The sequence below is a fragment of the Canis aureus genome, chromosome 4 (assembly GCF_053574225.1).
Source record: "Canis aureus isolate CA01 chromosome 4, VMU_Caureus_v.1.0, whole genome shotgun sequence".
Classification (NCBI taxonomy): domain Eukaryota; kingdom Metazoa; phylum Chordata; class Mammalia; order Carnivora; family Canidae; genus Canis; species Canis aureus.
Genome location: NC_135614.1, coordinates 71867029 through 71879935, shown reverse-complemented (window position 1 = coordinate 71879935; position 12907 = coordinate 71867029). Strand labels below are relative to the sequence as shown.

Sequence of the window (12907 nt, the reverse complement as noted above, 5' to 3'; positions counted from 1 at the left end):
ATTAAACATTTTGCATTAAGTAGAACTTTAGAAACCCTTGAAGAGATACAACAAAGTCCTTCAGAATTAGCAGTTAAAAATTTACAACACAACTAAATATATTGTTTAAAGTACCAAGCAAACACAGTTGACTTAATCCCTTAAGATAAGCATTAAAGAAACGAAGTTCTAATATATTTTGGTTTTTGAAATCAATACAGAAGTAGTTGCTATAGTCTGAATGGTTGCACCCCTCAAAATTTCTATGTTGAAATCTTAACCCCCAAATATTATGGTATTAGGAGATGGGGCCTTTGGGAGCTGATTAGGTTTGGAGGCTGGAGCCCTCATGTACTTGGGATTAAGGCTATTAGGAGATCCTGGAGGGCTCCTTATTTTTTCTGCTATGTAAGGACACAACGAGAACTGTGGAACCTGGAAGAGGGTCCCTCACTCAACTGTGCTAGCATTCTGGCCTCAGACTTTCAGCCTCCAGCACTGTAGAAATAGATTTGTTGTTTGTAAGCTACCCAGTCTGTGTTTTGTTATTGTAGCCTGAATGGACTGAGACAGTACTTTATTTTTGAGTACTTTTATATACCAAAGAGTTAGGTTTTTTTTCGAATGAAACAAACTTTCTGAAGTTTAGGTCCACATTTTTCAAAGATCAGTTATATGATGATTATTAATTGTGCTTTTAGTTTATTTTGGGGCCAACTATGTTTTTACTGAACAACATACATATGCAGAAGGCAATGGGGAAAATGATATATACAGAAATGTGCCTAAGGACCAATCTGGGTGGCTGTCGGTTAAGCATCTGCCTTTGGCTCAGATCATGAACCTAGGGTCCTGGGATTCAGTCCTGAATTGGGCTCCCTGTTCTGCAGGGAATCTGCTTCTCCGTCTGCCTGCCACTCCGTCTGTTTGTGCTCTCTCTGTCAAATAAGCGAAACTTAAAAAAATAAAATAAAAATAAAAAAAGACCAATCTATCCAAAAATTTTTAAAAGATTTTATTTATTCATAAGAGACACACAGAGAGAGGCAGAGACACAGGCAGAGAGAGAAGCAGGCTCTACGCAGGGAGACTGGTGTGGGACTCAATCCCGGGTCTCCAGGATCAAGCCCTGGGCTGAAGGCAGGAGCTCAACTGCTGAGCCACCCAGGCGTCCCTCCGTCCAGACAAACCCATTTCTGAAAGTGAGACATACATTTTACCACATCTGGTCAACTACAACCTAGCTTTGACCTGGCTTTGACACTGAATTTTATTCTCCAGCTGTGGTAATTTCCCTTGTGGTATTTTCTTTTACCACTAGGTGGCTGTACTGATAGTTCATCTGATCAGGACAGTTGCTGCATGAGCAATCAAATACCTTTCACAGAAATGTCATCAACATACTTTCATCACTTACATTGTATATCATTTCATCAAAAAACTCAGAATTGTTGTATCTAAAGACAGACCCATTTTATCAAACCCTTTATAATTATTTGAAGTTGAAAATAAAATCTGTAAGGCTATTTGTTTGATTAGATCATAAAGAATGTTTAAGTACAGATATTTTAAAACATTTGGAATAGCCACTAATGTGTTACTAAACTAGGCTCTTATCTGTGCAAACTAAAAATCATTTTTACTGGGAGTCACATGTAACAGCCTCAGTGGTTCATAATTCAACAATGATTGTTTTAAAATTTCAAACAGAACAACACAAGTTTTAAGAATTTTAAGTACATTTTATTAACAATGTATCCCTTTGATAAGATTATGCTTCAGGAGGCTTTTAATGCCCTTGACATAAACTGTACACATTATACAAAAACAAGAAAACCACACACAAAAAAATCAAGGTGAGCAAAACCATCTGGGGACAAACCTTCTTTAAATTATACACAACTCAATGAAATATTCTTACGGAAAATATATAAATACTTTTTCTTTCTATGTTACAGTTATACAATATAAATCAGATTTCAATGTCTGTTCAGTGACCTACAAACACCAGAACCTCCAAATATGTAGCAGCTTATAACTAAATAAAAAAAGGATATCACGTGGTTAGGGCGCATTGAGATTTTCTTCACAATCCCTTACCACTTCTCAAAACTAATTTACACCATTTGTTTTATGATGCAGCTTCAGGGTTTCTGCCAGGCTGGGAATGGAACATTTGTCAACTATTATCTATGAAAATTTTTTTTATCTCCCCTCCTCTGCCCCAAGACTTTGTATTTTGTGCTAAATCAACCTATTCAGTGGTAAAAATTACAAGGTATTTTTTGGCATAAATTATATTTTTCAAATTAAATATTTTGTAAAGAAAATCAAAGATGTGCAATTAATGCGTGCTGCGGCCCAGCTCTCCACCTACATTATAAAAATACTCCAAAGGGGGCGGGGAATCCACATGCTGTGTGAGTCATATATATAAACCTACTATGAATGAAAAATACTTTGGGAACCTGGAACTAAAAGGAAAAAAGAATGTTCCTAGAAAGATTCTCACAGATTTCAATATTGTCTGATAAGCACTGCTATCTATTTCACTAGTACTCTTTTATAATGAAACTCTCACTGTAGTGATACTCTTCAAGTTAGGCTGGTAATAGTGGATTTCCTGAATGGGGGGAGACAAGGGAGACCTTTCCCAACTTCTATTTTGGAAAACCTGAAATGTTCTCTTTTATTCCATCAGCTCTTTTCATAAAACTCTCTCAGTTAATTCTACCTTTTCTTTTTTCCCACATTTAATGGATTGTGAATTTGAGACAACACTGGAAGCATAAAACAAAAGGGGGAAAATCTTAATTCCAAAGGACTTTTCCCAAGGTAGTTTACAAAGCTAATCTCACACAAAATTAGCACCTCACTCTTACCATGCAAAAACAATTGCAGTTATAATTTAGATGACAATTTGATTAGTTTTTATTGCTCACTGATCTGTGCTTTAATGCAGGGATAAAAGGCATCCTCTGAATGGAATGAAAAAGAATTTATAAAGAGCAGTAGACAAATCTAAATAAGCACTGACACCTCACTGTTGAACATTTTACTACCGTAAATATGACCTGAAAAACTCAGCTTTAATTATCTCAAGCTCTGGATAAAAGAGCTGAAAACTATTAAAGCTACCATTTCAAAACAACTTGTACACATGATGTTAGAAAAACTAGCATAAGAATGTATATCCCTCCAAAGAGCCTCTTTTAATGTCACTGTCTTACAGAATGTACTTATGCTACTCATCTTTATTAGAAAATTTTTATGAGGGAGACTTCTCTCCTCTCCTCAAATCTACCTAGGTATAAATAAGAAAAGTGTAAGAAATTTTAGACCATATTTAATTATTAATACTAATTTCTAATTTCCTTATTATTTATCAGTATTTACTTAGTATGTGAAGTGAAATCTGTTCTTGAAAAAAATTCAATTAGAAATGACAATTCACTTTACAATTAGATATTCAGTTTACAACCAGCACAACTGCCCAAATTCTTTCAAATTATTCAATAATTACCAATAGTACAAATTTATATGGACTAAGATTAATTCTAAAATCTTGAAAAACTACAGTATTGACATTATTTTGGTATTTTATAGTCTGGTAGTATCTATTACTTATAGATGATTTTCTCAATTATTTCTATTACCACTGACACCATTCCTAATCTTTTCTGCTATAATTTAATATTTTTAAACACTAAGGTAAATCACTTGGCACTGCATGTGAGCATTTTTCATCATAAAAGTCTACTTTTATACAGATGAGTACTTGAAAACGTATTAGACCTGTCAGTGAAACATGGATAAACCAAATAGCACTATACATTTAAGTATAGACATTTTTTTTCTTAGATTACTTATAACCACAAAACTCTGTCTCCCCAAACTAAGTGCTATAGGCAATTATTATAATGTATACATACATGTCTTTCAAAGTAATAGTCAATGAAACTGTTCAGGTTAATAGTAACAAAGACTTCATTTGGGGATGGATGAGTGAAGTGGGGTCCAGGATGGGGACAGTTGTGTATATGACAAAAAAAAAGAATTACTGTTAACTTTTAAGGGATTAAACCACAGATTTTATATTCTATATTAACTGAGGTAGTGTTTAAAATGAATGTCTAAAATATGTCAACCCCATTATGAATAAGATTACTAAATTACCTCCTTTGGAGTTTTTAACCACTATTTGGTCTAGTAACTCTGACATTTGGTTCTCTGGAAGGCATTTTAATCATCCAAGACCAAAGACCAAGGTGACAGGCAACGTTCTTAAAAGTACTGTTAACATTTAAATAAACACCTGGGTTCAGTGATAAATTAAAGTTAAAAAAAATATTTTTATTTTCACTTGGATTTTATGAGAGAAAATCTGAAGAACCACTTTTTAACATAAGCAGCAGCTTACAGCCCTTTTCTGCTTTGTTATAATGTAAGTTGCTACACAGTGCATGTAAGAACAATTCACTGAAGTGCAGTCAAAGAGGTGTTATGAAGTGAGATGAAATGCTTCATCCCAATTGGAACTTTCAGTGCCAGTAAATTAAAAACAAAACAAAACAAAAAGTATCTCTGTGAGTTACATTTTCTAGTTCACAGGGTTCTTTACAGAGATCTCAAAGAACAAGCCCGTTATAAAAAGGATCTGTACTATGGGAAATATTAATCAAGGTACTAGGACTGTGTCAAAGCTGATGTGTAACTGTAAAAATGGTATAAACAAATGAATTAAAAAAAGGGTCCTAATCAGTCCAGCTGGATTTTTTCTATTTATATATAGACCTCAAAAAAGATAATCCTTTCATTTACAAGCATTCTAATGGTGATGGCCATGCTATTTTTTATATACAAATTTGCATATATGTTTAATTCCTGTAAAGATTCTCAAATATCTTTAAACATATACAAATTAAACAAATAAACAAAACTTTGCCCTCATCAACCTAACAACTTCACAAATATGAGAAAGGCAATTACTGTATTGATAAACTCACCTATCACTGCATTTAGTTTGTGCAAAACAAGAACACTGATATAAAAATTAAATTACTGCTGCTTTAAAATTTGGTACTTAAGGCTTTTCACTACAATTTTTAATCATAATTCAAGTTGCATTAATGATTGTTTTTTAAAAGGAAATATGGCTCTTCTTTTCCCACGGAATGTGTAAATCAGAGGCAAACTTCTCTCTTCCTCAGAAGACCCAAAGTGTTATTTACTGCTTTCTTTTGCTTTACGTCTCAATAGTGCTTGTTCAAGTTCCTCTTTCAAATGGTGATATGGGAAGTTGATGAAAATGAGAAGTCCAATGAAAACATGTGCATTCTACAAATGGGAAATACTCAGAATTATAAGAGGACATTCTGATTTGAATCAAGAACTGTAGTGAAAAACCTTAATTGGTTCAAATAGCCTATAATAACATATTGCCACAAAACTGAAGAGACAGAAAACAAACTGTTGCAAGTCTAGTAACATAAAAATAACTTATAAGTCCTGGGTTGTTGAGGCTCTTCTTTTGCTTTGAGGTTACAAACCTCTGAAGTAGTGTTACAAATATTAAGAAAAATGTGGCAGGGCCAAAGTTCTCCCTCTAATACCAGCAGTTACAGCACACCCCACTGTGGAACAGGGTGCAGCCTCAGAGACACGGACTCCTGGTTTCCATGAGTTAGTTAACAAACAAGGCATCTTTATATTTACCCTAAAAAAAAGAATTCAGAAATAACTGTGTGAAGGGTGCTTCTGCATATCCTATTATTGTTCCACTGTTATGCTCTTAAAATGAAAAAATAGAAAACCTATGTAGGTATTCAGTGCTTGGCTCTTGCATATAATGGTAACTAAAACTCTTAAAACTGTGGTAATGAGCAACGAACCCCCAGAGGGTTCAACAGGGAAAAGAGGAAGTTGTTTTGGTAGGGAAGTCTGCAGTTCCAACTGTGCATGTACCAGTAATTGCTGGAACAGAAGATACTCCTGTCTTGGCTGCCCAGTTAGTCAGCATTTTCTGAGGCTTTTAGGAAATCCACAAATATGAATATATATAGTATTCATCTACAGACATCATAAATATGAGGTCAGGATTCAGCAGATGTATCAACTATAGGTTGCTTTGGTGGTGTTGCCAGCACAGCCTCGGCTTCTTCATGCATCTAAGAAAGGAGTGGCAAACTGTTAATGACTTTCTAGTGCATCGACAGACAAGACTCTCCTCTTAACCCAAACATAAAACTATTCTTGAAACAGTGAATTTCAGAAATACAAATTCTACTCACTTGTAAAAACTGTACATCTTGAAATAATTCTTGTATGAACCTCCGACACGGAAGTCTAAATGTGCAGTGTGAGAGCAAATGGGAAACCTCAGAGTAAAGGCAGATGTCATCAAATGTCTGAGGGTATTTCTCCTTAATTCTAAAACCAAAGAAAAAGCAATGCTGTGATAAAAACAATTAATAACCACTTACCTATTTTTCCCTCCAAACTATCACTTTTTAAATATTCTTTTTACCAGACATTGATCGATGGCATATTTGGAATGATGGCTTAAAAATATAAAATATTAAATATTCTTACCTCACACTTAAACTAGATATTTTAAGTTTGGGATTGTCTCTTAAAATGATTAAATACTTCTTGGAAAGTCAGAATTTTTTTTATTTTTTTTTTTTACTAGCATGAGAAATTGCAAAATTTATTAGCCTAGGATGACTTAACTTTTCAAAATTAAGTTTGAAATATCTTGACTGGGCTTTCTCTTTGTATCTTTCAACCTTTGAAGTGGCTTTTAGCTGAGACAGTATGTCACAATCAGGGGTGGGGTGCGGTGAGGTAGTACACAAGCTAAAGACCTACTACTGCTGGAGCATCTGGCCAGGCGGTCTGCAGGGGGACCCTGGCATCGTGGTACTGTTTTTTTTTAAAGGTCCACAGGAGACTCAGTGCTGCATTTCTTTTGAGGACCACACTTTTAATAGTGTAGATCAATGATAATAATAGTTCAACTTGAATTTTCCTTTATTGTGTTGCTGTGATTTAGAGAAAAAAATTAAAAATTTTGTAACTTTTATTACAAGAAAGAAGAAAAATAGGGAAAAAAATAAACCAAATAAAATCACTTGTTTTTGTGTAGACTTGCTTTTCTCAAACTGTTGTTTCAAGATTCCCATACTTCCTTAAAAATTAGAGAACCCCCGAAAGCTTATTTTTTGTGGGTTATAGCCACTGATAATTACCATATTAGAAATTAAGGTTGAGAAAACTTCAAAATATATATATGAATTCATTTAAAAACCAAACCCATTGCCTGCTGACATAAACATATAGTTTTTGTTTGAGAGACACAAAGAGCGTACGCATATGAGCACAAGGGTCAGGGGTGTTGAGGGGAGGTGGATCCCAAGCAAACTCCTACCCTGAGTGTAGAACCCAACAAGGGGCTCCATCTTATGACCTTGAGTTCATGACCTGAAATGAAGACTCAGATGCCTAACTGAGCCACACAGGTACCCCAGAAATGACATTTTAATGAAAAATATTTTCTAAAACTAAAAAAGCGAGAAGAGTGGTATTGTTTTACATTTTTATAGATCTCTTTAAAGTCTGGCTTAACAGAAGATAGCTGGATTCACATACCTACTTCTGCATTCAGTCTTATACCAAATGTTATTTTGGTTGAAGTACGTGAAGAAAATCTAGCCTCACACAGGTACACCATGGAGAAATACTGATATAAGCTAATTAGTCTAACTTTTGAAGTTTTTCAAGGATTTTTTTCATCCTAAAAAGTGGAACAAAGAATACTTATGCTTATAGTTTACTTACGTTAAAAGCCCAGTTTCATGACATTTAGTTGAAACTGAACTACTCAAATTAATGACTAATCTTAAAACTTCTTTGCGAAGGAGTATACGGCACATCGGTGTATCATCTGGAATTGTTTTAACACCTGAAAAGAAGATGAAAATATCTTTACCACAAGAGAAATGATTACAATCCATAAGATTTGTTTTTAGACTTCACTTAAAGATCTAAAACTGAGAAAAATTGCACATAATTTGGCAATCATTTGGGAACAAAATTAAATGGAAGAGAACAATTAAGAGGATATATATCAGCAGCTGATACAGGTACAAGTATACCTAAGAAAAAAGGACTTGTCACAGTTTTGAGACAATTTCATTTAACATTATTTATTTATCAACAAAACTAAGTACAGTTTTAATAACAATGCTTGTATATGAATCTGAAAACTTACCTAGTAGCAATTCTGTGCTTTTGGTGCTGCTTGCTGAGCCTTCTTGAGATACTCCATCACTGCATCCAGAAATCCCTGAAAACTTAGAAGGAACCACTTCTAAAGGATTATGGATACTCTGCTCACACCAGTCAGAATACGGAATGTCTTGAAGGTCTGAAGAGAAAATCAGTTATTTCTATTAAAGTAACATAATGGCTTAATTCCTATGCTTTATTATATACCACAGAGATGATTTATCATTTCTTTCCAGTTTTCAACAATTATTTTCCATGATGATCTTCAAAGTAAATCCAGACTGTTCAGATAGTGAGGTTTGTTAAATCCTAAAGACATTTATAAATTTTATTTTCCTAAATTACAAAAATAATACATGAATATATGATTAAAGAATTCAAATAAAGATGATATAGAATAAAACATGAAGATATGCAGACATTATATCTACCCCCTGTCCCATCACTCTCACCCTCACACTAAATACCTCTCCAAAGGGAAATGGTTAAAAGTTTGACATATATATTTTTAAGATCTTTTGTTACTTTAAAGTTCTGTGGGTGTATAAGTGGAATTATGCTATATTATTGTTCTATGACTTGCTTTCCCCCCATTTAATAATTACCAATTTAAGAATCATACTTCCCTGGGTTATAGTTCATTCCTTAGAATTAAATTTACCACACTACCCATGTGTTGCTAAGGTACTCCTAGACAGGATTTTGAAGTCAATCAAACATCTCTGTGTTGCTAAAGTGACATTAACTTTATTTAAATTTTCCTGAGCACTTAGTGATTAGAACACCATCAGGAAGTCTTTGGCTATCCTTTTAGGGAACAACACTGGACAACATATTAAATCATACCACCTTAGTACTGTAAGAAATATTGGAAATTAAAGTTTTCATCTTATGAAAGAGAAGAGATTCAGAGAGAGGAGACACAACTCAGGCAGAAAGTCAGAGCTCTTGACAGATGGTCTAGTACTAACTTTTTGCTATAGCATGTTGTCATGGTAGAGGGGGAAAAAAAGCTCTATATTTAAAACTTAGGAAACGAAACCAATGTCAATCTCTCCCTATGTTGTTTTCTATAGAATAGATATGATCCTTTCATCTCACCTCTAGCTACATCCTAAGAGTACTAGTTACATAATACAAGTAGAAAATGTTTTGATGCCTTGGAAAAGAAGATCTATAAATTTGCCATAGTTTTGAAATTTTGGTTAAGTAAATCATATGTCTTTCACACACTTAAAAGTAAACATGCTACTTAATCATTCTTTGATTTAAAAAAATAAAACTACTGCCAAAAATTTGAGAACTGAAGATGTACTTAAAAACAGTAAGATTATTTTATAATCAGCTGATAAGCTACTCGGGGACTACGATGACAAAATATTTCAGCACAAGGAACAGTAAGACACTTATACTTTATTCAGTCAACATGTTTCTGAAAAGTCATAAACTATTTCAGCCTCACCTTTAACCTGTGATGACTCCTAATATTTCTAACCTGTTAGGATCATGTCCTATCTTTGAACATTTCAAGCATTCTTGTTAAAAAAATAAAATAAAATCATTCTTCTAAGCACAACAAAACCATAAAGTACATAAAAATCTGTGGTAGCAGATGCAGAATAAAATGTTATCAGATAATCCTATTCCAATAGCGCTTCCTCTAAGCTTTACATTTTTTTAAAAAAGATATTATTTATTCATGAAAGACAGAGAGAGAGAGAGAGAGGCAGAGACACAGGTAGAGAGAGCAGCAGACCCCATGTAGGGAGTCCGATGTGGGACTAGATCCTGGGACTCCAGGATCACACCCTGGTCTGAAGGCAGGTGCTCAACTGCTGAAACACCCAGGTGACCCTGAGCTTTACATTTTTGAACCATTACCACCAGACCACAAGTTTTAAAGAACAAAATGTCTTGTGTTCAGGTTTTGATGTTCCTTTAAAAAATGATCATTAAATAGTATAGGGATTATCTTTCAGTTATCTGCCATGAACAACATGAAGTCTTCTTTCTGATACATAAAATCCTCATATGGCTTACAGGAATGCTTCTCAAACTTTATTGTGCACATGAACAACCTAGGAGTCTCATGGAAGTGCAGATTCTGATTCTGTGTGTAGGATGAAGTCTGAAATTCTGTATTTCTGACAAATTCTCAGGTGATACTGATGCTGCTGGTCCACTAACCATATTCTGGGTAGTAAGAGCTCCGCAGGACCTGATCTCTGCCTATTCCTTTAGACTGATCATATAGCTCCTTCCCTCTTACTGTCTAAGCTCTATTAACACAGGTGTCTTTTTAGTCCCTTCTACTTCCCATGCATGCTCCCATGAGAGAAGGCTTTTGCTTATTAGGCTATTCACTTTGTCTTCAAATTCTCTGTTTTGATCTTTTTTAGCTTCTATTGATTCTTTAGATCTCAGCTCAATAGTAAACTCTTCAGAAGGCTCTTCTTTGACTTGCCTCCTTGGTTATATTCCTTTGCTTGTAACTATTCTTAACAGCACTTGTTACAAATGCAGTATTACATTCATACAATCGATTGATCAAGTGATCAATCAACCCATTCATCCATTTCTTTCTCCACTTGAAGCTTAAAGAGTACAAGAACAGTGTTTTGTTTTGTTTTCTCTCTCACAAATGTTTTCCTGGCATCTAGTTTTATGTCTGACACATGGCAGTGGCATAATAAATACTGAGGGCATGAAATGAATAAAGGTTTGGAGACTTTTTAACCATTTGGCCTTTCTCCCTTCATACTTCTAAGATGAGTATCAGTAGTAAACTGTAATCATTTCCCAATTCAGAATTATTCTTCCCCTGCTGCTTCTTTCTCTAACTTTTCACATCACTGGTGAACCAACTGAGAGGCTCTGACTTTCTGCCTGCTTTCAGTCTTTCACAAGTCCCAAACCTCACAATACTCTACCAATCACTCTCCCAGTACAGGTCACAAATGAATTAGAATTAGCTGTGACTGTCTTATGACTAGGTAATGAAGGGGCTGGTTTCCCTATTTTTTGTTTGATAAAATAAGTAGAAAACAGTAAAGTAAAATGTACAGTGTTTCACAAGTATTTGATGAATAAGTATATAAATGAAGAATTTGCAAAAACTAAGACATGACAGCCCATACACTGAAGGAACTTAATGAGTGGAAGGAAAAAAAAATAGCCAATCAATAATGATTATAAAAAAAATAATGATTATAAGAGACCTATGTACAAAGGGTGAGACAGAGAGGAAAAAAATGTCAACATATGACTTAAGAGTGAGGGACAGCTTCACAGGTAAAATACTGACAGGATGAGGTGGAACTGCAAAAGAGACTGTCTATGTGTAAAGCTTGTGTGTGAGGAGCGGGGAGGGAAAAGAAAGGAGAGCAGGGAAATCATTTTTCATGCCTAGAATTATGAAATTTATATATAGAAATCTGTTGCATTCTTATACACCAATATGACATAGCAGAAAGAGAAATTAAGAAAACAATCCCATTTACAATTGTACCAAAAATAAGAAAATACCTAGGGAAAAACTTAACCAAGCAGGCGAAAGACCTACATTCTGAAAACTATAAAACACTGATGAAAGAAACTGAAGATGACACAAACAAATGCAAAGCTATTCCATGCTCATGGATTAGAAGAACCACTATTGATAAGATATCCGTACTACCCAAAATGATCTACAGATTTAATGCGGTCCCCATCAAAATACCAACAATATTTTTCACAGAACTAGAAAAAATAATACTAAAATTCGTATGGAATAATGAAAGACCTCAAAGAGCCATGCAATCTTGAAAATCTAAAGATACAGTAGAAAGCTGTAATAATCAAAACAATTTGGTAATGGCACAAAAACAGACTCACAGATCACTGGAACAGAATAGAGAAGCCAGGAATAAACCCACACTTATATGGTCAATTAATCTATGACAAAGGGGCTGCAAGATTATACAGGGACGGAAAGGCAGTTTCTTTAACAAATGGGCTATAAATATTGGACAGCTACATGCAAAAGAATGAAACCGGACCACTTTCTTACACTACACACAAAAAGAAATTCAAAATGGATCAAAGACCTAAAGGTAAGACCTGAAACCACAAAACTCTTAGAGGAAAAAACAGGTACTAATTTCTTTGACGTTAGCTACGGGAACATATCTATAGATATGTCTTCTAAGGCAAGGGAAACAAAATCAAAATTAAAAAATTATTGAGACTACACTAAAAATATTTTTTTGTACAGCAAAGGACACTATCAACAAAACAAAGATAATCTACTGAATGGGAGAAGATATTTGCAAATGACATGCAATAATGGGTTAATATCCAAAATATATAAAGAACTTATAAAACTCAACACCAAGAAATCAAATAATCCAATTAAAAATGAGCAGAGGACTTGAACATTTTTCCAAAGAAGGCATAGAGATGGCCGGCCAACAGACAAATGAAAAGATGCTCAACATCATTCATCATCAGGGAAATGCAAATCAAAACCACAATAAGTTATCATCTCACATGTGTCAGAATGGTTAAAATCAAAACACAAGGAATAACAAGTGTGGAGGATGTAGAGAAAATGGAACCCTCAAGTGCTGTTGATGGGAGTGGACTTTGGTACAGCCACTGT

General features: G+C 34.4%; 1 protein-coding gene across 5 annotated transcripts in view; it reads right to left on the bottom strand.

Annotated features, from left to right (window-relative positions):
* Window positions 1-1700: 1700 nt before the first annotated feature.
* Window positions 1701-12907, bottom strand: part of RICTOR (RPTOR independent companion of MTOR complex 2) — a 117267-nt gene continuing 106060 nt past the window's right edge. For all 5 annotated transcript variants that reach the window (XM_077896148.1, XM_077896150.1, XM_077896152.1 and 2 more), the window contains 4 exons: window positions 8252-8407; window positions 7819-7942; window positions 6270-6408; window positions 1701-6146 (listed from right to left, as the gene is read on the bottom strand). In XM_077896148.1, the coding sequence (XP_077752274.1) occupies window positions 6072-6146; window positions 6270-6408; window positions 7819-7942; window positions 8252-8407 (494 nt within the window). In that variant the 3' untranslated portion in view covers window positions 1701-6071. The remainder of the gene's footprint in view (window positions 6147-6269; window positions 6409-7818; window positions 7943-8251; window positions 8408-12907) is intronic.